The 26,936-nt window shown below is 43.8% G+C and overlaps 1 protein-coding gene, 1 long non-coding RNA gene and 1 other non-coding gene across 5 annotated transcripts in view; 2 read left to right on the top strand and 1 right to left on the bottom strand.

Moving 5' to 3' along the window:
• Positions 1 to 26,936, top strand: part of LOC128343490 (uncharacterized) — a 57,092-nt gene that overhangs the window by 7,921 nt on the left and 22,235 nt on the right. For 2 of the 3 annotated variants that reach the window (XR_008315562.1, XR_008315564.1), the window contains exon 4: positions 11,660 to 11,741. This is a non-coding gene — a long non-coding RNA (uncharacterized LOC128343490). Of the gene's footprint in view, positions 1 to 11,659; positions 11,742 to 11,885; positions 11,987 to 26,936 lie in introns of all 3 variants that reach the window. The other variant, XR_008315563.1, reaches the window with a different exon arrangement.
• TRNAR-CCU (transfer RNA arginine (anticodon CCU)) lies at positions 8,220 to 8,292 on the top strand. Its single transcript has one exon. It is a non-coding gene; the product is annotated as a tRNA-Arg (tRNA).
• LOC128343480 (myosin-3) overlaps positions 13,068 to 26,936 on the bottom strand; it is a 36,156-nt gene continuing 22,287 nt past the window's right edge. Inside the window, exons 29-41 of the mRNA XM_053292611.1 lie at positions 25,410 to 25,528; positions 23,967 to 24,163; positions 22,020 to 22,203; positions 20,402 to 20,567; positions 19,091 to 19,215; positions 18,312 to 18,620; positions 18,021 to 18,224; positions 17,553 to 17,678; positions 16,062 to 16,232; positions 15,863 to 15,967; positions 15,681 to 15,776; positions 15,422 to 15,559; positions 13,068 to 13,216 (exon numbers count right to left, since the gene is read on the bottom strand). Of these exons, the coding sequence (XP_053148586.1) occupies positions 13,193 to 13,216; positions 15,422 to 15,559; positions 15,681 to 15,776; positions 15,863 to 15,967; positions 16,062 to 16,232; positions 17,553 to 17,678; positions 18,021 to 18,224; positions 18,312 to 18,620; positions 19,091 to 19,215; positions 20,402 to 20,567; positions 22,020 to 22,203; positions 23,967 to 24,163; positions 25,410 to 25,528 (1,964 nt within the window). The 3' untranslated portion in view covers positions 13,068 to 13,192. The remainder of the gene's footprint in view (positions 13,217 to 15,421; positions 15,560 to 15,680; positions 15,777 to 15,862; positions 15,968 to 16,061; positions 16,233 to 17,552; positions 17,679 to 18,020; positions 18,225 to 18,311; positions 18,621 to 19,090; positions 19,216 to 20,401; positions 20,568 to 22,019; positions 22,204 to 23,966; positions 24,164 to 25,409; positions 25,529 to 26,936) is intronic.

Below are 26,936 nucleotides of genomic sequence, written 5' to 3'. Positions count from 1 at the left end.
ATGTTTTCAAGCAGTCAGATTACCACGTTAGTATACTCAGCTGTAGCTTCTAGTACATGTTAAAAGCTACTTAGATGTAGCTTTTTATTACATGCTAAAAGCTACATTTGAGCTGAATCCATCAAGTGGAGAAAGAAACTCAAGACCACATTGGCACATGCCTATGTGATGGAAGTCAGCTCAAGCTGAGCTATGCACATTAGGGTTGCCATGCTCCCCACCCCCACCCCAAATTTAGGGTAGCCCCTGGATTTTGGCTCCTCCACCCAGCTGCTAAATTCCACCCAGATTTACACAGATTTCAAATGTGCTGCCTGGATTGCCTGGATATTACTTTGGATCCAATCACATGGGAGGGCAGAGGAGGGGAAAGTATACAAATCTGTCAAATAAATAAATAAATAAATAAATAAATAAATAAATAAATAAATAATGCAAATTAGTTGCCCCATAATTTGCAAATATGCAAATTAGGCAACCTGGATTTGGGAAGCTTGAATAATGGCAACCCTAGTGCACATGCATGATGGAAAGTGTGTGCAGTTGCCAAGTAAGAACTAAACAACATGTATCTGACACCAAGAGAAGCCCCATGAACTAAAGCTGCTCTGAAAGTTTTTGATAAGAGTGCATATGGATTATTAAAGAGTGGCATAAAGAGGATACCATGGACAGCCAGGAAAACAAACAATGGATCACAGAATAAATCAGACCAGAATTTTCACTCAAAGCACAAATGACCGGGCTCAAACTATCATACTTCGGACACATTATGCGAAGTCCCAGCTCCCTTGAGAAGTCCGAAATCCTGGGGAAAGTTGAAGGAAAGAGACGAAGAGGGCGGCCAGCAGCAAGGTGGATGGATTCGATTATGACAGAAATGAAGGCACCACTGAGAGACCTTAAAGGCCAAGTTGAAGACAAATCATCCTGGAGAGAATCTATCTATGTGGTCGCTAAGAGTCGACACCGACTTGACAGCATTTAATCAATCAATCAATAAGTAGGGATGCTTCCATATGATCTTAATTTGGCAATAGCAAACTTCTGATTTGTAACTAGGTGATGTGAAAATTTCTGCAAACAGCTCTTGTTTTGTTTTAGTTATAGGCATAAGGACTTGCACTTCTTGCTTCAGATTTCTCCTGTTGCTTAGCTGGAAAGAGTCAGGCTACTGGGCACCAATACAGAGAGCAAATTGCAGACTGCCAAGATCATGAAATAAGCAAGCTCACGTCTCATGGGACTTTGTGTCCCTCTGGTGGAAAGGAGGCAGAAATCCATGGGACAGCTCCCAACTTCACACAGAACAATAACACATGTCTTTTGAAAATGTAGTGTATAGTATCGATTTTATTTGATGCCTGGCTAGGATAAATAGAAAACCTTTATGTTTAACAGTATTAGGGAAACGTCTACCTCTCTATCTGTGCTGTCAGGCCTGTTCTCTAAGACAACTGGGCAGTGAATGCAGGAAGCACAATCAGGTAAAGAAGCTTACTTTTACTTACCGGAATGATAGGCACAGAATGAAGGGGTGGGAATTCTGAATGTGTCTTTGTGGCTCATTCATTCCATGTTAATCTCTTTGAAAATGAGTCCCATATTCATTTAATCATGGTTTTGAACAGGGTATATTTTTGGGTTTTTTAAATAGTGAGCAACAGTCATATTTCAGGCTGCTCCAAACAAGCCAAATTAAAGAATTACTAGCTGATCCAGGCACAGAACATCTGTGCCCCTAGTTCTCCCTTCCTCTCGCTCCATTTCAGGGCTCAGCCAGTTCTTCTCCCATCCCTTCAGCCAGGCTCCCTCACCACCCTTTCCCCCAGCAGCTCTCATACTCCTCGCGAGGAGGCCAGCAGACCCATTTTTGCTGCCTGCTCTTGGCCACTTGCAGTGGTGCCACCACTGCCGCATCAACTTCCCTCCCCCGCCAGCTCTCATCCTCCTCATGAGGAGCCCGGCACCACCATTTTTGTGGTGCCACTGCCTTCTCCTCCACCTCCCCCCACCAGCTCTCATCCTCCTTGCGAGGAGGCCAGTGGCCCTGTTTTTACCATCTGTTCAGCCATCCTCAGCAGCTTGCAATGGCAGCAGCACCACCACCACCACCTACTACTACTACTACTACTCGGTCTCCCTCCCTCCTCGCCAGCTCTTGCGAACTCTCGCGAGAGCTGCCACACATGGGATTAGCCACGGGTACGCCTTAGAGAATTATATAGATAGATAGATTGGAGCCCCAAATAAGTTTTCTCATACATTACAGTACTCAAATACCTTATTTTTAAGCACAGATATGTGTTTGAGCAGGGAAACATAGCCCGTATAATAGGGACACCATATTATGGTCAGCTTCTCCACCCAAATGTGAGTATATGACTACCCAGCCAGACATCAGGTAGCTATATATGCTTATGTTGAAGAAGAACCAATATGTCACCAGTGGTGAGGGTAGAAAAAGATGTGAGCCACAAACAAAAAACAAAATGGGCTCTAGGGTTGTGAACATTTTTTACAGGCTCATCTCTTGCTGCTTTAATAGTAATGATCTTTCTGGCCTCTGCGGGAGCACATCTGTGGGGTTTATCTGCACAGAATTTCATCTGGAACTTCCTTGAGTTCATTCTGAATAATGTTGGTGTGAGCCCTGCCCCATCTCAGCAAGCATACATGACTAAATGGGTGTAGACTGTTCCCTCCCATTCAGTTTTCCTTCAGTTGTCACAGCTGTAGCATTCTGAAGAACTATCGCTTGTTTTTTTGTCCAGGCAAGTTTGGCTTCCTCAGGGGCGTAGTTATAAAAGACCCCCGGGACAGCAGTGTGGGGGTGGGGGTGACAGCTTACTCTTTATTCTCCACTGTTGATGTTGTATGAATATATGAAGTAAATGTAAAGTGTGCCATCGAGTCAGTGTCGACTCCTGGCGACCACAGAGCCCTGTGGTTGAATTTGGTAGAATACAGGAGGGGTTTACCATTGCCTCCTGCCGCGCAGTGTGAGATGATGCTTTTCAGCATCTTCCTATATCACTCTGCCCGATATAGGTGTTTCCCACAGTCTGGGAAACATACCAGTGAGATTCGAACCGGCAACATCTGGCTTGATAATCAAGTCATTCCCCCGCTGCACCATTAGGTGGCTTGAAGTAAATGGAGAGAGAGAGAGAGAGTGTGTAATGTTTATGAGGCAGACAATGCATGCATTTAAGTGTATGTGTGAAACTGTTGATGTGCATGAGGAATGTGTGATATTATTTGCATAGAAGCGAGAGAAAGGGCATGTTGAGAATGTTTTGTTTTTCACCATGTCCTTTCGGTTCTTCTGCAGCAAAAACATGCACGTGGGAGGAGGAGGCCCATGGGCCTTTCTTTGCTGCTTGTTCCAGGGCCCAGTCCAACCTTACTATGCCCCTGGGCCACCTCCTTATTGTATGTTTTATTCCTTCCCCTTATATTCCCCTTTCCCATTGCTGTGCCCTTTAGTTGTGGGTTTATGGATTTCTTTTTTAAAACGTAAGACTTGTGCGGATGAATACCACTGATGGTTGCAAACAGTGCTTTCTGTATTTCAAAGAATATAGTTGAGAACACTCCAAGATTGGCCTGGAGTCTCCAGGAATCAGCTTTAGTATCCAGGTGATTGTTGAAGGCCATCTTGAAGATATTAATTGGGGCAGGGGGCGTATCTCCAGGAATAGCTTCAGTCAGAGTTAACAACCATCAAGCCAGGCCTGGCCTGGCCTTATGAGATGGGTGGGCACCAGGCTGTCGACCTGAACAAGGTGATGAACTGAGCTTGCACAAGCCTCGGGGCAGGCAGCAGGGGACACCAAAGGTATTCCTGCCCAGAGATTGCTATTTATCACAGGACTGGCCTTGTGAAAAGCTCATGGTGGAATTCTCTGTACATTGTCAGCACTTTACCAATCTGTGTAGTTAGTGGGAGAATGTGCTTCTGGCCACCAACTTCCTAGCTCAGACTTCAAGAGCACAATATAGACTGATTTTCAGTCTCAGTTCTATCTACCATGGTCCTTGTGTTTCCTGACCCATATACAGTTACTCCCATAAGCAACCTGGGGGAATCAAAGCAGGGTGCAACCCAAACCCTTTCACAGCCTTGCTCTCAGGACCAGCTCAGACCATAGGAGCAATTCATTCCACTTCTGTGGCCTCAAACCCCTTATCCAAGCAAATTTGGGTTTTGCCCATGCATGAGTCTGAGCTCTAGAAAGTCCCAAGCATGGTTCTGTGCAGATGCAGAGCCCATAGTGTGACTGTACAGATGACCACTTGAAGAACTTCCATTACAAGTAACTGACCTGTTCTTTCAGCTGCTTAATTTCTGCATGTTAATCTACTGTTAAAGGCACAGGAGCAGGGCCAGTTATAACAAGGTGGCAATCCATGTAGGATCTGAGGGAGCAAAAAATCTTGTTCAGGAAATGCTCCTTTGCATTTGTGAGGAGGGCAACAAGAAGATAAGTAATTTTGCAGGGGGACACTTGTCCATCTTTGAACTCTGTTTCTCCTTTCAGCTTCCCAGAATATAGTTGTATGCATTTCTGTACTGATATACAAGAACATAATGTGATAACTAATTAGAAAGATGCCTGTCCTTTGCATAGATATGTGCTTGCCTGCCTATCTGAAGTACTGTGATCTCCTTTGAATCAGCTTCCTTTCCCTTCTGATTTGCATTTAATTACCATATTTTTCAAGTGTGTTATATGAAAATGATGTGTTTTAGTCAAATGTGCAGATAACGTCTTGATATGCCAGACTGGAAGATAGGAAGGATGGAAAGCAAAGCATGCCAGTAAGAGGAGGAATCCTGTTCTTGGTAAATTTTGACCTCGGTAGTAGCTAGAGGTAGTAGCTAGGCCTCGGTCATTCTCAGTGGCTCAGCAAGAACACACTGCACATCAAGCTGTAGGGCAGAGGGAGCTGACTTGGCTGGAAAGGAACAGGAGGAGGCAGCAGCCAGATACTGTGAGAAAACCATTAGGGCTTTTAAGCGTAATTGTTCCTTTAAACTGATTGCTTCCTGTTTGCAGGGTCAGGCTGACCTGAGCCTTTCTCAGACAGCAGCATTTGCAGAGGAATTAAGTGGAGTAAAGTAGAGAGAATTATGAGGGCATATATTAAGTGCATATAAGCTCAGTAAAGATAATTTGGAGAAATCTGGGGGCTGTTCACATCGGTGTTATTTTAATAGAGTACCTCTCCGTTCCTTGTGATTTTTCCCCATGCACCATTCATACCGCTTGCTCCCCAGTTGTTCTCTGGCCCCTTCTGGCCAATGGCTTTCTAGAGGAGGCAGGACACCGCTCCTCCTCTTTCCTACCCGTGCAAGTGTGGTGTGTCTTTGAAAATTTTCAGTTGGGCCCATGAAAATTTATTTCAATTACCTTTTTTAAAAAAACAACACCCTTATTTTTTCTGGACTTCCACGGGACCAATGACTTGCCAGACAAACCACGGGGGGGCTGGAAGGGGCCGCTGCTGAGTGCGGTGCAGGCACCCCAAACATGGGCTGCCTATGCCCTTCCTTTGCAACTGTCACACCCATCTCTCTTAGCCTGTCCAGCCATCTTCAACACAGGTGTCCATGCCAAGGGTGGAACTGTAATTGTGTGCATGGGTTCCAATATTCTGTACACAGCTGCCATCAGGCCCATCGCACTCGCCTCAATGGACCCCCAGTGGTGGCACCCCGCCCCCCTTTTCTCCCTCCCATATGCAGCAGTAGTGGCGGCGGCGGCGGCAGCCTGGGGTAGGCTGCCCTTCCCCTGCCACTCAGCCACTGCCACCTCTTCACACATGCAGATTCCACTCTGATATAGTCTTAGGCTTAGCTGGGGCACATCTAGGCCCCCATTGCACATACCCTTCCCTTACTGACTCTTGGGTGTGCTTGCATAAACTGCTTGCTCTCAGTACATATGTACACATATGTGTCTTCTTTTTCTGCCCCACACGCAGGGCTCTCCTTTTCTTCCCACCACATGTGATGGTGGCTGAACAGCGGGGGCCTACCCCCAGGCTGCTCAGGGAGGTGGCTGCTGCTGCTGTTGCTGCTGCTGCCCCCATCACCGCCGCCGCCAATGCCGAGTGCGGCGGGGAGGAAGGGGGCTCCCTGCACATGGTGGGAAAAGGGCACTGCAGGGGGGAGGGGTGCCACAGGGGGGAGAGGGGAGCACTGTGGGAGGAACCACCAGGTTGGGAGGCAGTCTGCCTGAATACGGGCACTCTATCAGTATGATCCCTCCATACATCAGAGAAGAAACTTTGGGATAAAGTATCCCAAAAAGGCGCTGTAAACAGTGGAACTTTTTAGCATAGAGATAATGCGGGCTAAGCTCCAGTGCTCAGGGGGAAATCCAAATTGTGTATGAAAGGCACCTTGATGCCTCGCATGGACTTTGATGTAAATCTCCCCCCACCCCATGTATGAACACACACTCACCTTTCCTGTGGTGAAGCGAAATAAAATCACTGCCCACTGTCTGGGAAGGGCCTTGGTCAGCCCACTTTATTGTCCCTCATTGAATCATGGAGGAATAGTATCAAATTGTTGGTTTCCAAAAAAGGAGATTCTGGGGGCAAATGAGTGGGGTGGATGGTAGTGCCCAATGGGTGGAAGCTACCACCCAAATTTCAAAGAAATTGGGCAAGGGGGTGGTTTTAAAAAAAAAAACACGTTGAAGTTGGTGTGTCTTCAAGCTTTTTCCCATAGGGAATAATGGAGATTATATATAAGCCTTATAGTTCCATGTAGGGGGCACCAGGGTGGCCCAGAGTGGGTTGTGGTGGGTGGTAGTGCCCAATGGGTGCAAGGAAGCTACCACCCAGATTTCAGAGTGATTGGGCAAAGGGGTGTGTGTGGGGTTTTTTAAAAATTGAAGTTGGCATGATTCGAGGCAGAAAAGGGGTTTGGGGTGCAGAAGAGTGCATCCGGTGGTAGTGCCCAATGGGTGCCTGCTACCGTCCAGATGAGAGTGGATTCTCTCATTTCTTACCAGAGAGTCTACTCTCAGAACACCTAAGACATTGAAAACAACAAAACCCAGTACCCCATGGGCTTGTCATTTTGGGGGTGGTTGGCACCCTATGTGCACTACACCACAACCCACTCTTGGCCACCCTGGTGCCCCCCAAGTGAAGTTATGGGGATGCTGAAATTCTCCACTATTCCCTATGGGGGAAAAGCTTAAAGACGCACAAATTTGGGGAGGGGGGTAAAAATTACCCCTTTCACCAATTTATTTGAAGTGGTAGCAGGCACTCATTGTGGTGGGTGGGCACTACCACCCACCACAACCTGCTCTGGGCCATCCTGGTACCCCCCCCCACACCCTGGTCCAAATCTCCGAATATTTTGGTTTTGCATCTGGGGTGCTTTGTTTTGTACCTGAATCTGGACAATTGAGCACAGGGGTGATTTGTTCTGTCTACAAATCACCCGAATCAGCCAGATTCGGGTACAAATCATTTTGTACCCAAATCGATTCGCATATCTCTGCTGGATTTGGAGGAAGTCATCAGGTTGATCAGGTTGGCTTGTGGATTTCTCTACCCTTCCCCCCATAATTCAAGCATCGAGTTAACTAGAATTGGTCTGCTACAAAGGAGCCATTGATGAACTGATCTAGTAATACATCTAGTGATGTGTGAGCTTAACACCTAGGTTTTATATATTTTATAATTAGGTAACAGCATAATTTATATTTATGCCGGCCAGATAAGAAGAGGATACTAACTATTCCCTTTCACCAGCTGATTCCAAAGATACACCAGCACCGGGGATTTTGTACTAGTGTAGCACTACAGTTGTGCCAGCATAAATCTGCTGGTGTAAGGACCCAAAATGGGTTGTGTTGAGTGTGTGGCAGGGGAATTCTATGCTTTCTCATAGGTCAGTCCTGCCACCAGCAATGGCATAATATTACACCAGCAAAAAAGGAAGAGTTTCTTACCCAGCAAAATGTTCTCTCTCCACTTGTAAGTGCCACATCTTCACAGTTTAGTTCATCCTTCTTGCCACCCACCATTTCACAGTGCATTGTCAACAGAGATTTCCATTTCTCCTTGCTCTGTTTGTGAATGTACATACAGGAAGTCCCCAGCTTACAAACTGGGGCCGTGTTCCAAAAGTTCATTTGTAAATCAGATATTCCAAATTTGGAATGCACACAGTTCCAAGAGTGATTACCCCAGTGGCCTAATGGATAAGGCACTGGCCTCCTAAGCCAGAGATTGTGGGTTCAAGTCCCATCTGGGGTGAGGAAGTTTCCTTTATGGAGAGGAGAGCTGGTCTTGTGGTAGCAAGCATGACTTGTCCCCATAGCTAAGCAGGGTCTGCCCTGGTTGCATATGAATGGGAGACTTGATGTGTGAGCACTGCAAGATATTCCCCTCAGTGTATGGAGCCGCTCTGGGAAGAGCAGAAGGTTTCAAGTTCCCTCCCTGGCTTCTCCAAGATAGGGCTGAGAGAGATTCCTGCCTGCAACCTTGGAGAAGCCGCTGCCAGTCTGTGAAGACAGTACTGAGCTAGATAGACCAATGGTCTGACTCAGCATATGGCAGCTTCCTATGTTCCTATGTATTTGTTTGTATGAGGGTTGGCGTTTGTAAGTAGGAGACTTCCTTAATGTCATATGTCATGAAGCTTTGTTTGTTGTAAGGAACACTGTACCTGTGTTCATTTTAAAAGTGAACCTGGATACAGGTCCTTCAAATGCATGGAACAGATAGGGAGTGTAATTCTGTGCCTGTGTTCAGCATAACATGTGAATGACTGTACCTGTGTACACTGTACACTTGTTGAACATAATGTGTGAATGGGCCTAGGGAGTGCCTGTATTCATGTGCTTCAAAACTGGAGAGAATGTTTCCCTGTCTCCTGCCAACACATGGTGATGATTTTGTCTGCATTTAGGATTATTGCAATAGTGCTTAAAGATGACTAGGGTATGTGAGGTCAAAATCATGTGGGGGTTTTTGTTACTGAAAACTACTTAAAGTCACCATTTCAAAATTTCTCTGATGAGGAACAAGTGATGTTGTCCATACTCTGGAAGCTGGAGAGGGTTTAGGTTCTCCACTATCTGAGCTTTCTCCCACTTTGCCGGTCTGCTCTGAAGAAGAAGGGTGTAGAAATAGTATGGAGAAGATAATAAATAGCAGACATGAAAGCCAGCCATGCTTTCAACACAACTCATCCAGTCTTCTGCTTCTCAGGGACCTTAAATTAAATCAAAATATTTGTACATGTGTGTGTGAAATAGTTCTCTAATATTAGTCTCCATATCAACTCTGTTGGGATTTGTAATTTATCCTGCATCCACTTCCATGTCTGCTGATCCATTGCCCAGTGTGAGGGAGACCCCATCTGGTGACACTTGCTAATACAGCAGGCTATGTTCATACAGAAGTTGGAAAGCTGGTTGGTGAGGGAACAACCAGGGCAAAATTATGATTGGCAGTCTTGAGAAGTATTCAGACTGAATCGTTAGCCCACTGTAAGAGCAGGGTCCATCCAGTCTGCCACCTATCTAGGCCATGACCTCTCGTCTTAGCTTCTACTCTCTCATCTAGCAGAAAGCAAGCATACTTGTCCAGTAGGGTTTATGCCAGTGCCTCACTACTGATTCCACTGGGGTAGGTTCTAAGTATCTAACAGCTGTATGAGCAGCACAGCTGGGCCTGTTCCTAATGCTTTTCTTTTGTGGCAAGGCTCCTCTGCTGCTGCACAACAGGCAGAAATTCAACAGATAAAACTTTCCCCATGGCTGTTCTACATGCTAGGTAAAATGTTTCCTGATGTGCAGTTGTAACTTGTAAGTGCCATAGGAGCCCTGCCAGGAAAATGTTGGCAACCTTATTCCTAATTCCCAACCTTATTCCTAATGAGCCCCTGGTGGCACAGTGGTAAAACTGCCGCCCTGTAACCAGAAGGTTACAAGTTCGATCCTGACCAGGGGCTCAAGGTTGACTCAGCCTTCCATCTTTCCGAGGTCGGTTAAATTAGTACCCAGAATGTTGGGGGCAATATGCTAAAATCATTGTAAACCGCTTAGAGAGCTCTGGCTATAGAGCGGTATATAAATGTAAGTGCTATTGCTATTGCTAATTGATATACTTGCTTCAACCCCACCAAAGTTATTACTACTTATCATGCAGTATCTATTCTTGGTTATGAGTAGTAATGTCTTCCCCCAAGCTGTGCTCTTGTCCCATATTATTAAAAATAAACCATTTATATTAAAAATAAACCATTTACTTGAGCCCAGATCAACTTCATGAGAAATTATTTGGACAGTAATTTATGAAATCTGAAAGTGCTCTCCTAATTTCATTTGAGAAAGCTGTTCCATAGAGGTTGCTATCATACAAATAGGGCCTGCCATTTCAGAGTTTCACACAGCTGTCATTAGCGCTATGACATCATGGTTCTTTTTAACAGGTTACTGCAGGCAACCTAGACCCTCAGGAATGCCTTCTATGTTTATTAGGGGATAGAATCACCATCACAAGAATCTTCTAAGACTGCCTATAGTTAGACCTCCGGCACAAGCACTGATGACCTTCCTAAATGGACCTTCTGGACCATGTCAAGTGGATCAACTTTCACTCTCCCTACTCCCCTTCTCCCCTGCTACTTCTTTCCCAGCATATCTCTGCTTAAGGGATCCTAGCTGTACTGAGAGTCCAGAGTAAGAGCACTGTTTTCTTCATCTACTCTCTCAGGTCAACCATCACAGAAGAGGCCTCTGATAAAGATTCACAATGTAATGCCAGTGACAGAGGAGAAATTGGGCTCTGCCCTGTGTTCTTTAACAGATGTGTTAGTAGAGGGGTTAGGGGTGCTAGGAGGCAGCTGTGGTTGGGTTGGAAGAGTTCTGGGGTCCTGGTTCCTCCAACTCCTTGGCTGGCTGGAGCACACATTATAGTGATAATCATTTGGATGGACTCATCACCATGAAAAATCCAGAAGGCCTTTGCTTTGGGAAGACCATTTTTGACACTATTCAAGATGGTTGCCATGGGGATGACTGCATATCTCCAAGCAAGCACTGCTGTAAGTAAGTCTGACAGGTGGATGGAAAATCAGAGCCCCTGGTGCATTCATCATTTTCAAGTTCTGTTTTCAAGAAGCCTCTGCCATGGAAGCAATAAAAATCTGGCTTACTTTTATAAGACGTTTTATATGGCCAAACATGTTGCTAGAGAGCAATCATTCAGATTTTTCCTCCAAACTATATTACTGCTTTCTTAGAGAAAGCATAAGTAGCTGAATCACATCTTCCAAATAATAAATACACATTGAAACATATGATTTGTGAGGGTTTGTAGTCCACTAACATAGTTTTGTAATTCATGCTACTTTATTTTTATTGCAATTCCTTTTAATGAGATCACACACATTATGCAAGCAGCCAACCTTCTTCTGTGTGACAAACAGCATCATTTGACAATTCTCTTTCACAGCCACCAGAGGTCACACCTAGTAGAATTATTATTATGTTGAGGATAAGTAAACGCCAAATGGAGGAGGAGGCACTTTTGAAAGAACTGGCTACCATTTATTGCTTTTCTACAGTGTGGCTCCATGAATATATCTTTCCCTCTTTTATTACATCCTTTCCAGGCTGAATATCCTTTCCAGCTAAGAAGGCCAACTAAGCTTCAGGCAACAGCAAAAGAGCCTTCAAAAGAAAAATGCATCACAGGTACTTTTTCTTTTAATTACTGTATGAGAGGAAATATCCGTGGTTATGATTGCTATAAGAACAAACGCTTGTTTTTCTTTGAGTTGCACACCATCATCTGAGCATCTTTCATGAACACAATTTCTTTATTCAATCAAATACCAGCCAGAAAATAGTTCTATGTTGGATGAAGGAGCATACAGAGAACGGTACTTCTTCACTTCCATCTGTTTGGAACACCTGAATATGTGTGATGTAAGGGAAAGGTGAGAGAAGGCAAGGGTTTCTTTATCATCCTTTTCCCCCACTGAACTCAGAATGAGCAAAAGTAAATGTGAGAGTGTGCAATATATACATATGAGAAAGAAAAGGCGCTGAACCATGGTGTCCCCCACCCCCACCTTGCCTTTTATTTACCGCCTGGGGAGTTTGATGGCTGCGGGGGGGCAGTGGTATGCATCTCAAAACTGAGTCTTGGCTCCAATTGGGATGGTAAATATCAGCCTCCACGATAAGAACTAGATTCAAAGATATTGAGTGTATATTCCAGTCACCTGGAAGTGCCTGGCAAGTTGGTACAGGAGACTCCGAGCCACCTCATCATCATGACTGCAGAATCTTCATTATCTCCGTTCAAATACCTTTCAGGAATCTCAACATTCCATAGGAAGCTGCCTATACCGAGTCAGACCATTAGTCCATCTAGCTCAATACTGTCGACACCAACTAGCAGGGGTTCTCCAATGTTTCAGGCAGGGGTCTTTCCCAGCCTTACCTGGAAATGCCAGGTACTTCTGCATGAAAAAGCAAATGCTCTGCCATGGAGCTAGGGCCCCATCTATTGCAATAATTACTGCAAGAGCTTGTGGAGAGGAGGAGCCAGCTGTGAGGGGGGGCATATGTGGCCAATTATATTCTCTGGAATGAGCAATCCTCTGGGGGGGGGGGGGCATAAGTGCTGTAGCTTTATGCACTAAAGAAGAATTCCTAATTTATCACCAAGTTGCAACTTCTGCATGTTTCGCCATTTACTAACTTGGATTAAATCTCTTTGCTAATGCTTGTAGCTCCAGCAGAATTCTGTTAAGCAGCAAGCAAAACAGCTAATCTAACCTAGCCAGTCATAGCCATGCAATGTTATCATTTATAAGTGGGCAGCAGCCCACAACCATAATCTGAATGTTTGCTTGTAGACTGCAGTTAGCTCTTTTCTGCTCCTTGGGTAAAGAAACGGGAGGAAAGCATCTGCAAAGCAATTCATTCTTCAGAGAGATCAGTATTGCAGGAAACCTCCACCTTTATTGGTGGCTCAGAGAATAACACACAAAAACAAAACTTACAAAGTCATTAAGCAAAGCACAATTTATTTTCTACTAGAGTCAGGAAAGATTACAGGACTACTACAGTTTTCAAACAACATCAGGGGACATATACATTTTGCATACATTCCCAGCTTCAGTCCTGCAGTAGACTCACTCTTCGCTTTCTATCACCACCTGTCAGAATAAAGGGGGGGGGAGTCAAACTTGGTTCCTGTTAAGTCTTAGGAGAAAATGTGTAAAGATATAGCCATTTTCTTTGTATAAACAAGATTATGGCTTGACCCAAGGCTTCCACAAGGCCTTGCCTCAGTCTGTGGCAGCAGTAGCTGCTATTTTCTCTCCCTCTGTACTTCTCTCTTTCAAATAAGAGAATGGATAAAACAGCTCCTCCAGTGCAGGAGAGGGCTGACAAGTGGCTTCTTCTGACTTCTCTTCCTCTTTTTAGAGCTAATGTGGAGCTTTTCCAGATTTTGCTTCCAGACCTGTCAGTTTTACCTCAGCAATGACTCTAGCTAAAGTTTCAAGTTTGGAGAAACCATGTGCCATATCAGATTTATGCACATGAACATACTGGCAGCCAGTCTTCCTACTCTGCCTTGAGACTTTAATTGGATGTGCTGCTGAGGTAAATCTGACAAATGTTTCTCCATGTTCTCCTCCAAACATGGAGTGTCTGCACATAGTGAGGAGTGGGGTTGCACACACCTGTCCTGTCTCCAGGCAAACCTTGCCACGATATGCTAAATCTGACATTTAAATAGGGCCAACGTGCATTAGTTCAATGCATATAGGTTTTATCTGTGCAGTGTTTACCTCTTACTGGGAAGTATTGTGAAGATAAGGTCCATTACCCATTGCAGTGTTATGTCCAATGTGTGGTCTAGACTCAGCAAAATCCCATTGCCTCCATGTGAGTTTGTATGAATAGGGAAATGGATATCCTGCTTTAGGGATGTGCACGAATCAATTTTTTTGTTTTGATTTGTACCTCAATCGAATCACCCCTGATTTGTTTTGGGTCTGAATCTACTCCCCGAATCACCCCATATTTGATTTTTACCCAAATTTTCTGAATTATTTTGGGGCAAAAAAGGGGTCCTGGGACAAAAGAGTGGGATGGGTGGTAGTTCCCAATGGGTGGAAGCTATCACCTAAATTTCAAAGAAATTGGGCAAAGGGGTGATTTTTAAAGAATTTTTGAAGTTGAAATTTTCCCCACAGGGAATAATCGGGATATCAGCATCCTTAGTTACAACTCCCGGGGGGGGGGGCACCAGGGTGTCCCAGAGTGGGTTGTGGTGGGTGGTAGTGCCCAATGGGTGCAAGGAAGCTACCACTCAGATTTCAAATAAATGGGGCAAAGGGGTGATTTTTAGAAGAATTTTTGAAGTTGGCATGTCTTTGGGGCAGATATGGGGCAGAAAAGGGGTTTCAGGGGCAGAAGATTGGGTCAGGTGGTAGTGACCTAATGGGTGCCTGCTACCACCCAGATTTCAAAGAAATTGGTGAAAAGGGGTGATTTTTAAAGAATTTCTCCATTTTGCATGTCTTCAAGCTTTTTCCTCACAGGGAATAATGGGGATTTCAGCAGCCCCATAACTCCACTTGGGGGGGGCATCAGGGTGGACCAGAGCGAGTGGTGGTGTAGTGCACATAAGGTGCCAACCATCCCCAAACCCACAAGCCCATGGGGCATTGGGTTTTGTTGTTTCTGAGGTGTTCTAAGAGTAGATTCTCTTGTTGGGGAAAAAGTGGTTTCAGTGACAAACATTGGCACCCTATGCCTGCTTTGGCCACAAAATGGAGGTCTGAATCTCTGGATTTTTTGGTTTTGCATCTGGGGTGATTTGTTTTGTACCTGAATCTGGGCAATTGAAGACAGGGGTGATTTGTTTTGTCTACAAATCACCCGAATCATTTTGCACATCCCTATCATGCTTGTACTATTGAACTGGAACATGAAAGACTAACTGTCCTGCAAAAGCTGCAATTCAAGGGAACAATTCAATCTGGTCATCTGCATTAATATCTTAAAAGGGCTCTGTGGGGAGACTTGCCCTCATTTGTTGTCATTGCTCAGCTAATGGAACACACTTGACTCAGGGTGAACATTTTTTTGTCAATTCTAGTCCAGAGCCACACTTTGTGATGTTTTAGTTCCATTGGTTCACAGGTATTGAAGCCAAGGGAAATTTGAACCATGAAATATTAGTGAGACCTTTTGCTTCTTCCATTCTTCAACACTTCTAGGGGAAGATGCTCCCTGGTTCCCCACTGAGAGACTCAGTTGCTTTTTCATTCATTGCTGTGATTTGTAAAGACAACTGCGTCCTACATGTGAAATAAACTGATTAATATCTAATGTGAGGAAGCGCATACCTTTGTGGTAGAAACTTCTCTGGTCTTTGCTCTGAGCTTATTGACCTGAGACTCAGCGATATCAGCCCTTTCTTCAGCTTCTTCCAGCTCATGTTGTGCTTTCCTGAATTTGGAGAGATGGACGTTGGCCTGTTGATCCTGTAATCAACAACAACAAAAAGGCAAGCAATGAATCCGGCTCTGATGTCAAAGTTGGAATGTTGTGTATTTTTTTCCCCAAGTAACACAAAAGGATGTTTTTGTCTTTTAAATAACTCACCAATTCCTCTGCTTGTCTTTTGTAGGATTTTACTTTCAGCTGAAGCTTATCCACTAAATCCTGTAGCCTAATCACATTCTTCCTGTCCTCTTCACCCTAGAGAAGTAGCAGCATATTAGACAATACAAAGCTTTGTCAAGAGAAAGAAGGGCTATAAGATGGGCTACTTGCTTTCCTCTTACCTGGAACGTCAATTCTTTGACTCGTCGTTCATACTTGCGAATACCTTTGATGGCGTCTGTAGCACGTTTCTGCTCTCCTTCAAGTTCAGACTCCAGCTCTCGGATCTAGGAAGTTAATTGAGACATAACTTTGCAACTCTGAGCTGTGGAGAGCGCTCTTATATGCAACCAACCCTCAGCCTCGGTGTATAATATATACCCTGGCCTCCATTTTCTGGATTTGCTTCTTCCCTCCTTTCAGGGCAAGCTGCTCTGCTTCATCCAGGCGAAGTTGCAAGTCCTTCACTGTCTGATCCAGGTTCTTTTTCATTCTCTCCAGGTGGGCGCTAGTATCTTGCTCTTTCTTCAACTCCTCTGCCATCATGGCTGCCTTGAAATATGCAAAGTAGACTCAAATCAATAGATGTCAAAGAACATTCAAACCAGTGAACAAGCTTCTAGGCTAGCTATATAACTAAATGAAAACATTTATGAATTTTCAGTAGCAGTTGCACAGAGGGGCCCCTTACAACACTGATGATGATAGTGTATGAATGTCATGTTTTATAGTATGAATGTGGTACCCTTCAAACACAGCCTTATGGGAGACATTTTTCCACAGAGCAACTCAACATGGTTGGAGGTTGCATGTAAATGTGGACAGGGTCAATTGAGTGGATATTTTCCACACAATCAGCAGCCTGTGGGAAAGATCCATATGGTGATTCACATGCAGTCCCCAATTATATGGGATGGTGTCATGGAAAAGCAACTCCCATGTGGACTGTGCAAGATATTTAGATTCATCATTTGCATGATAGGCTACTTAGAATTATATATCACAATGTTTTTTCGCAGAGGCTCTGTACCTTTATCAGCTGCACAGCAGACCAACATTCAACTAGTATAGCTTTTCCAGATATGGAAATACAGTGATGGAGGAACTTACACCAAGCTGTTTGCAAATTTACTCTGGGTAACAAGATAAAGGTTTTAAGGTTTTAAATTTTGAAGATTTTCCATTTCAAAAAAAATGCATGCACTGCCACACTCTATTCAGTACAGCCAGGGACTTTCTCACAAAAAGGAGGCTTCAGCAGCTGAACTGTAACTGTGATTAAGGAGGTTAAGTATGCCCCCAAGACTGTAGGGGCACAATGTATAAACAAAGTGAGAGATATTAGAGGCTAGCTGAAGGGAATTTTACCCAAAAGATAGTGTTTCAACCACAAGAAATTAATTCCTTTTTCTTTGACTGCTGCTCGTAAACATCTTTATATCCGGATATCAAAGCTTTCTCCAAGGTTGCTGTGGAATATTAGGCTTCTGCCCCATTGCTGTTTTTAATAACATCTCTGTTAAAATAGCTGCCCCTATGATTTCTTTCCTGCCCCCTCAAAGTTAGGGACATGGAATCTGTCCTGCCCACTTTCCCTGCTATCACAGTAATAGTTTGGGTACCTTATGTTAATCTTTAAAGCAGCAATTTATGAACATGTGAGCTGCAGCCCAGTTTGGTTCCCCAATAGATTTATGACTATCAGTCTGGCACAGGTTCACATTTCTTGTGATGGATGCTTTGACTTCCTGCCTCTTTCTGCAGGGGAGTACTTTTCTTCAAAATAGGCTATTAGCATAGGCTGTTGCTGATAGGAGTAGAGCTAAACGTGGCAAATGCTATAAGGAAAAAGAAATGAAATGAAGCTCTTACATCTGTGATTGCCTTCTTTGCCTTCTCCTCTGCATTTCTGGCCTCTTTAATGGCATCTTCCACTTCACTTTGAAGTTGAGCAATATCAACTTCCAGCTTCTTCTTTGTGTTTATAAGGCTAGTGTTCTAAAGAAGAAAGAGATAAGAGGTTACTTTTTATCATTTTTGCCCAAAGGCAGAATGATTAGGAGGTTACTGCTGCCAAACTGAGAGGCAGTATGCTCTGATTACCAAATGCTAGGGCCAAAGGCTGGCTGTCTCCTCCATGCCCTGCTTATGAGCTCACGCAGGGTATTTGACTGGCCACTGTTGGACACAGAGTGCTAGACTAGATGAACCTGATCCAGCATAACAAGGGGTGGGTGGGTGGGTGGGTAGGGGTGTGTGTGTGTGTGTGTGTGTGTGTGTGTGTGTGTGTGTGTGTGTGAGTGAGTGAGAGAGAGAGAGAGAGAGAGAGAGAGATCATACCTGTGTATGGAGGAGTTGCACACGCTCAGTGGCATCCAGAAGTTCTTGTTCAGCTATCTTCCTGCCCCTCTCTGTCTGTTCCAGAGCTGCCCGAAGTTCCTCAATCTCTGCCTGCATCAGATTAGCTCTTCGTTCAACCATGGCCAACTGCTCTTTCAAATCTTCTTGGCCGCGAAGAGCGTCGTCCAAATGCAGCTGTGTGTCCTAAAGACAAAGAAAAGAAATGTTTAGTAGAAATGATTGCAAAAATTGATGCCACTTGAATAAAGGCTCAGTTGGAAAGATAAAGACCTTCAGCTGCCCTTGGACGTTCCTGAGGTGTTTCTGTGTCTCAGCTGCTAGGCGATTAGCATGGCTCAGCTGGATTTCCATTTCATTCAGATCCCCCTCCATCTTCTTCTTAATCCTCATGGCCTCATTCCTGCTCCGTATTTCTGCATCCAAAGCACTTTGCATTGTGTCCACAGTTCTTTGGTGGTTCCTCTTCAGTTGATCAATTTCTTCATCTTTCTCAGCAATCTTTCTGTCAATCTCAGATTTCACCTGGGTCAACTCAAGCTGAATGCGAAGGATTTTAGCCTCCTCATGTTCAAGAGCTGCCTATTAAAGAAACATGAAAAAACAAATGCAGATTTTTGGTTAAAGGGAATCTGTATTTCTCTAGGGTTTGTCATTTTATTAATCTTACAACACCATAGTACAACATATTTTGGTAACACCTCTTAATGCTTTAGCATCAAATTTGAAGCTCCCTAAAGAGTGAGCTTAAAATTTGGCACTAAAGCATTAAGTTGAGAAGGTTTTGTTTTTTTAAGTAGATGTAACAATGTGCAACAAGAGAATCACACGGCCATATTACACCTGAGCTCATGTTATGATGATGGTCCCATTCAACTGCCCATCTTCCATGCAAATGGAAAGAGGTCCAGGCTCAACTCAGGCTGTGTGTTGTTTGGTGGATAATGCAAGGAATGAGTGACCTCTGCCAAAAAAAAAAAACCCAAACCCAACAACCCAGAAACACCATTGATCATTTGAGTTTTCTGTGCTACCATGTCTTGACCTCTTACCTCTGCTTCCTCTAGAGCCATCTGCATGTCAGATTTCTCCACCTCAATCTGCTTCTTGGCCTTCTCAAGTTCATGGATATATTTGCCACTTTCAGCAATTTGTTCTGTAAGATCGGATATTTCCTCTAGAAAGAACACACATAAATGGCTGATAAGTGACCTAGACTAGCAGCTTCAGAAATACCTTATTTCGCCCCTCTGGTCCAGTTTATAAAGCACCTTTTTTGTGTATGCAAGTAGTCCTGACTAGAGATGTGCCTGAACCGCAGTTTGAAGTATAGTTCGAGCACTTTGAGGGGAATTTAAAAGGGAACTTTAAGAAAACGGAGAGCAATCCTCTGTCCCTTCCAGATTCTTGCTGTGGCAGCATGTGTCCCAAAAAGTAATGTGCGCCATCAGCATGCACATGGCATCCATGTATGTGCAGACACCATGTGTGTGTTGACAGTGTGTGGGGCTTCTTGGCACACACGCCGCTCCAGCAGGAAGCTGGAAGGGACAGCGGAGAGCTTTCCATTTTCTTAAAGTTCCTTTTTAAATTCCCCTCAAAGTGCTCAAACCACGGTTCAGGCACATCCCTAATCCTGACTATCTTTGGGCATGTTTCTTTTAGAGAAACTATAATCTCAGACATAATCAACAGCAATTATAAGGGGACACTCTTTTTCGGTCACTGCAATCACAGGGAATTCTATAAACTATACATATGATGATCACCTCTGTCATGCATTATATATGTTTATGAGAGCACATTTCCAGGACCCAAGGTAGACCAGGACTTCCCACATGGATGAAAAAAGTATTATGTGATCCGATCCATTACATCACCAATACTTGCAAAGAATCTCTCTGAGAGAATGATTATGTCTGAAAACAGAGTCATTAGTGGTATCAGGTTAGTCCTGTGAACTTCCATTTTCTAGAATAGTCACTTCTGGTTTCACAGCATGGGATTGAGACTAGATATACAGAGATTTGTGTATTTTGTTGAACTCGAATAATATCAAAGTCCATGTCACTAGAGGGCATCCTGGCCTGACTAAAAACCTGGAGTCTGGACTACTGTCTTAGGCTCTTAGATTTTGGCCTTAGCACTGCACACAGTTAAGTCAAGATGAACAGTCAGTAGCTGCAGCTTTTTATGGCATGGTGATGTAGTGATGGGAAATTTCTGCCTGAAGTACAGCTGCTAAAGACACTGAGACTCTATCAGGGAAAAGTTGGCAACTTTGTCCCCCAAACCCTCTGCACTTTGAATTACTGATGCTAGAATCAAAATACCAACAAGTGGAAAGACAGCCCAACACTCACGCTGTAAATTCTTGTTTTCTCGCTTAATTGTTTCCAGCTGATCTAACGTTTCCTCGTAGGCATTCTTCATTTTGAAGAGTTCTGTGCTCAGGGAGCGTGCTTCCTTTAAGGAACCTTCCAGTTCTGACTGACTTTCCTCATACTTGGCTTTCCATTCTGCCAAAATCTTAACATGCAATGTGTTTGGGTTAATGAATTGTCATATTTATTTTGTCTATGCTTTATCTTTGCTAAACCAGCCCCATATTCTGAATAGCATCTCTAGATACCACTGGGAAGTACAGAATGACAGTTCATGCAGGGCTTCTCTCAGGAGGGAAGCTTTTCTTTTTCAGAGACATATAATTCAAAGAAACTAGTGGAGAGCGCTGGCTGATAAAACCAACACCCTGACTTCCCACTCCCATATGGTGGCCTTCTCTTCCCCCACATCCTTTGACCTAGATCACTGTTGCCAGTGAGAGTTCGCACATCCCTCAGTCACTGCAACATCAAGACGTGGCTTGTATCCCTGAAAAACCCACCACAGACTGTGTTTTGGTATTACTTAAATCACACCAAGGCACTACCTTTCAGTGGAAGCAGTTCACACATTAAGCTTTGAATACTGAGTAACTGGGTGATTGGATGAATACTGGCATGAGGAAATCAGCCCTGAGTCAAGAAGCCTGAACTAGGTTTTTGGGGTTTTTTTGTTTTTTAATTAGAAAATATCACATTGATACTCAACACCAAATTACAAGTTACAAAAAGAAAAGAAAAACCCACAAATGTTACCAATCATAATTGTTACAGCATTAATAACATTAGAAAATTATTTAAAATTTGTAATTAAATTTAAAATTTAAAAATAATTTATATTCTTTTTATAATCCTCTCTAAAGAAGGGAAAACTTTGCAAGCATAGAATAATCATCCCGTATAATACTATTACAGTAGCCAAGGAGCCTATTCACATGACCAGAAGCTAAGTGGTTGAGGGGGGGAGACTGCACTAAACTTACCTAACCCACCCCCCCACCCCGACAATATCTGTGCCCTCCACACTGCCGTCTTGCCACACGGCTCGGCCATGCACACGAATGGCACTCCTGCGAGCCATTTGGCTTTCCAGAGGCAATCCTGGCTTCCAGGAATCCCATAATGCACCGCATGATGAGCACAGTGCATTGGGGGATCCCCCCCATCAGAGAGGCGCTCTAGGGCCCATCTCTGAGTCTGAGTCTCCTCAGTTTGTGTGAAGCCCAAGGAGACACACCATCTTGGTATCTGGGTTAAGGGCATACACACGACTTTAAGCTCAGCTAAGAGGCGGGCATAGGAGTAGGGATCCCGGTGCTCCACAAGAGCAGCCTAACCTAGGCTGGGCTGCCCTAGCCTGGGTTAGGCTGCCTGTGAGAACAGCTTTTATCAGTAGGCAGCATCTCCAGAAATCTTTCTGGTCCCCTTCCTTCCAGTGCTTTTTAATAATATGTTAATTTTATCATCAAAGCAGTATGTCAGACCTTCTCAAACTGGTTCTGGAGGGATGTGGACCCATGCGATTTCTGTTTTGCAGCTACACACACTCTAGCCATTGCTAGTAAAGTCATTATGAGGAATTGTGTTCTAAGCATACCTTGTCAAAGTTCCTTTGTTTCTTATCCAGAGCAGCTGCCTGCGCATTTGATCTTTCAACATCCACCATCAGGTCCTCCACTTCACATTGCAGCCTCTGTTTAGTTTTCTCCAGTGAAGCACACTTGGAATTCACAGCTTCAACTTGTTCCTCAGCTTCTTGAAGCCGCTGAGCAAGTTTTTTCCTTAAAGAGGTTAGCATAATAATAATGTCCAATAATGCCTTAGGTGTTCTATCAACATGCCCCCTTTACTTTGGGGTAGTGTAACTCATGCTTGTAGAACTATATGACAAGCAGAAACTAGTATACTGTCTGCTGTTGTGCTTCCATTAATGGTGTTCAGCTGCACCAAGCATTTAAAGCAAAGCACAAATCCTCAACAGTGCAACTGTAACTGTAAATGTTATCCTGTTATTTCTGAACAAAAACCCCCAGCCTTCCCTTATCACTGAGAGTACCTAATGGCTTGGGGGAAGAGATGCTGCAGCAAATCTATAAGACAGCAATAAAACATAAGAGTCAGCATTGAAGACAGAGGTACTACAGCTCAGAGCTATAGCAACTTCTTTTACTGCAAACTCACCACTGTATTACAGTCTGCAAGCAATCAGAGTTTCCAAAAGCCAGCTGCTCCCTCTTCTCCCCATCCCCAGTTCTACCCCCCTCAAATATTTATGCTGGCAAAAGGATAGGAACATTGGGTATTCATTGATATAATGTACATTTTGCACTAGTTAATAATATCCAAACCATATTTTTATTAATTCCATTGCTTTGAGGAATGAAAGCAATGGAACTGAAAGCAATGGAACTCTCTCAGCTCAATTCAGAACCAAGTCAGCAATTATGAGCATCATTAGAAAACATTTTTTCTTCAAAAATTCTAAATGAACTCGGTATTTACATCACTTTTAACTGTCTTGCCCCTCTAGTTTAATCTATGTTTTTGCCCCAAATCAAAGATATTAATCACAGCTCAGAGACAGCAGTGTATCCATCCCAACGCATGGGGGAGAGTTAAGGCTCCAGAAAACCATGGACAAACTCAGAAAAGAATCAGAGCTTTCTCAGTTTTATTTATTTATTTGTTTATTTTAATGTCAAACCTCTTGGATTATATACAGTCAGGACTGATATCAGTCGGAATACTATATTTCTTTGCTTTCCTTTGTAATGTTAGATTGTTGTAATTAAAATATGTGTGATAGATTAATTTATGAAAGATGTAGTTTTTTTCAGTACAACACTACCTTGTCTCTAAGAACATATTCACACAGTGAGGTCTTTCACATGATCTCAGCTGGGAGGGAGGGCAGGTTGGTGGGAAAGCAGGATTTTGCCTGCTTTCCCCCACAGATGAGTGGCGACCATCTGTGCTCTCACCATGCTGCGCACCCACACAAGCAGCAATGCGTCAAAGGCTGTATCCGGGAGTGGGAGGACTTTCCTCTCCACATCCCAGGGTGCTCCACGCCATGAGCATGGCAGCTGCTCACATTAGAGCAGCTGCCACGCTCGGTGCAACCACTCCTTCCTCCCAGCTTGCAGCCAGAAATGCCAGGTGTGTGTGTGGGGTTGCCTTTTAACCCGATATCAATTGCCCAGACAATCGCCTGCCACGGCTAAGCAAACCATAGGTTCACTTAACCTCAGCTAAACACCGGGGTTAAAAGTCAGGTTAGGTGGTTGAGCAGCACTGGGATTGGGCTCAATCCCAGTGCTGCACATGAACAGTCTCAGTTTGTTGACTCTGCTATTGTTTTTCCATTAATGGGAGTTCTTTATCCATGCTGAAACAGGTTGAGGATCATGAAAGTTCCCACATGTGGGAATTAGGAATGATTGGCTCACATAAAGCTGTTCATGTGAATAAATAACTCTTTTTGAATGAGAAAAAGTAGGCCTAGGTAGTGTGTGAAAATGCTCCTTTCCATCCCAAGACTTACTTGGCCTCTTCCAGCTCTTCTGTGCGTTGAATGGCATCTGTCTCATATTTGGTTCTCCACTGGGCCACTTCACTGTTGGCCTTGGACAGGGCTCGCTGCAGCTCACTCTTGGTTTCTTGTTCCTCTTCATATTGTTCCCGGAGCAAGTCACAGTCATGGCGAGCAGATTGCAAGGCATGGGCCAGTGCATTCTTTGCCTAATAATTAATAGCATGCATTCATTTGTAACTGAATCAAGATGATAACCTGTTATATGTGTTCCTCATGCGACAATCTTCACGATAGTCCTGTGACAGCAACCAAAGTCTGTGGTGTTTCATGCAATATATGGAAAAGCCTTTGCATCCAAGTAAGGTTATCCTGTCTAAAACTAGTGTGAATTAGAGGCCAGTTTATTAATATAAAACTCATTTCTTGAGTTAGTTGAGTAACTGCCAGTATAGATGACATCTATGAATGCTCAAGGCTTTGGGGTTTCTGAATCGTGTCGCATGGAAGGAAGAATATCAATCTAATTGCTCTAATATATGAGATCCCCAGCAGTGACAGATTACCCTGTGCAAGGAGCAGTCATGAAGAATGAACTGGAATACACTGAAACTGTGTACAGTGAAAACTAATACAGTGTTAAGGCTTAGCAAAGTTAATGCCTAAGCTTCTTAACTCTTTTCACTGTTCTAAACATGTCAGCATGGTAAGTTACTGTGCTTAATTACTGCATTGTTGACTCTCATTTGCCTTTGTTCATCTGATCCAGAATCTAACTCACATTTTTTCTCCATTTTTGCCTCAGACTTATGCCAGTGTAAATTGTGGCTGACATCCTAACTAAAGCTGTGCACGTGAAGCCAAAAGAATCACATGTGCAGCAGAATGAATTGCTGCTCCTACATCATGGTTGCTCATATGCAGGGTAATTTTCCTTAATCTCCCCTTCCCCTCAGAAGTGTTCTGTGCAACTCCCTAATACATCCTTATGGATCGCACAACCCTCAGGGACCTATTAGTGGGCTGCATAGAGCACGACCAGAGGAATAGGAGAGTGGTGACTGGTGAAATTCCCCCCTCTCTGCACCCAAAAGCACCTGCACTGCAGAAGCAGCAGGAACACATGTATGTACTTCTTTTAGATACACAGCATTAATCAGGATGTTGGCCAGTATGTGACCCAGTTGTGTGTGAATGGGTCTTGTTTAATTTTCCACTTCCCTGTGTATATGCATTAACAGGATGCAAGAATGTTGCATGATAAATGTTGGTCTCTTTCCCTAGATTTAAAGGGATGTTCTTTAAAACTTTGCAGGCTTCATATTATTACCACATAGCTCTTGTAGGTATCTGCACCTATACAGTTGAAAACCATACAAATTTTCCTCATAATAATTGCTAATGAAATTATTATCAATATTCCCCAGCAGTCTGGTCCACACTCTGCACGAATACCTTGCTCTCTTCTTCTAGTTGTCTCTTCAGTTCTTCTATTTGCTGGGAAAATGCTTGCTTGCTTCTGGAAAGCTGGGAGATTATGCTTTCCTTTTCCTCAAGTTGACGTGTCAGTTCACCTTGATAAAAGAAAATACTTTTTTCAACTTCACTTCTTCATATAAATATATGGAATTTGGCATATATCAGGAGTTCCCAATCTTGGATCACTAAATGTTGTAGGACTACAACTCCCATACACCCTCAGCCACCATGGCCTTGCCATATATAAACTAATAACACTGATATTCACTATAGTTTAACTTTTACATGCAGTTCCATATCTAGTACAGGTGCAACCTATAGAGCAGGCTTCCCCAACCTGCGGCCCTCCAGATGTTGCTGAACTACAATCCCCTTCATCCCAGCCACAATAGGTTGTAGCTGGGGGTGATGGGAATTGTAGTTCGGCAACATCTCTGGAGGGCCTCATGTTGGGGAAGCCTGCTATAGAGCAAGCCTCCTTAACCCTTGTTTACATTACATCACATAGACAGTTGTTCTCCTAAACATAGTTTACAGTTTTACAGGTCTAGCTGAAGGCAGTGGTTGACATCCTGACAAAGTGCTTGTGGAAGGACACTGTGCTAGCACAAAGTGCTTGTACACACAACTTGTGATTGCATTCCAGACTAGTGTTGCACTACTGCAAGAATCCTTGCACTTGTGAAATTGCAGTGTGTCTTACTTGTTTTAAAGGGAAGTATTGTGCAATTATGCAAACCCTTGGTTTTTAGCACAGCTATGTGATCTGCTTGTGCCAGTGCAACTTTACATATTACACAAGTGCTCAGGGGCGTATCTAGGGTAGGGCAGGCAGGGCATGTGCCCTGGGTGCCACTTGAAGGGGGCGCTATTTTAAAAAAATTTTAAAATGGCCACCGAAAACAAAATGGCCACCGCACATGCTCAAATGGCCTCTGTGAGGCCCTAGGCCATGCCGGGCCTCACAGAGGCCATTTGAGCATGCACGGTGACCATTTTGTTTTCAGCGGCCATTTTTTAAAAAAAAATTAAAATGGCCACTGCACATACTCCCTGGTCCCTGTGAGGGCCTAGAGGCCAGCAGGGGGAGGGGGAACCTTTGCAGACCCCCCCCCCCATGGCCTTTAGGAAGCCCCCCGAAGGGGCTACAGGTAAACAATTTAATATAATATAAGTCACTGTACACGTTCAGTTTGGCACTATGTACAGAGAATCAGGGCTTGTGAATACTGAGCTGAAGCTTATGAGCTAGGATTGTATTCATTTGCTCTTACTTTGCTTCTTGTGATAAGTGAGTTAAATGTGATGTCTTAATAATATGGCTATTAATGGTGAGTTTGTCTTTGAATCAGTGTGAAATCCTTAGTATTAAGGCCCACTGGGAGTTTCTTGCTCTCTTTCTCTCATTTTTTAACTGTCTTTCTGAAATACTAGAATATATTCCAAGCAGTGACACAGTTTGCTCTGCATATCCTTTAATTATTTTCAGAGTATCTGAAAATA

Source organism: Hemicordylus capensis, chromosome 2 (genome assembly GCF_027244095.1).
Source record: "Hemicordylus capensis ecotype Gifberg chromosome 2, rHemCap1.1.pri, whole genome shotgun sequence".
NCBI classification, from domain to species: Eukaryota; Metazoa; Chordata; class Lepidosauria; order Squamata; family Cordylidae; genus Hemicordylus; species Hemicordylus capensis.
The sequence above is the reverse complement of the archived record's forward strand: the minus strand, read 5'-3'. Positions and strand labels throughout refer to the sequence as shown.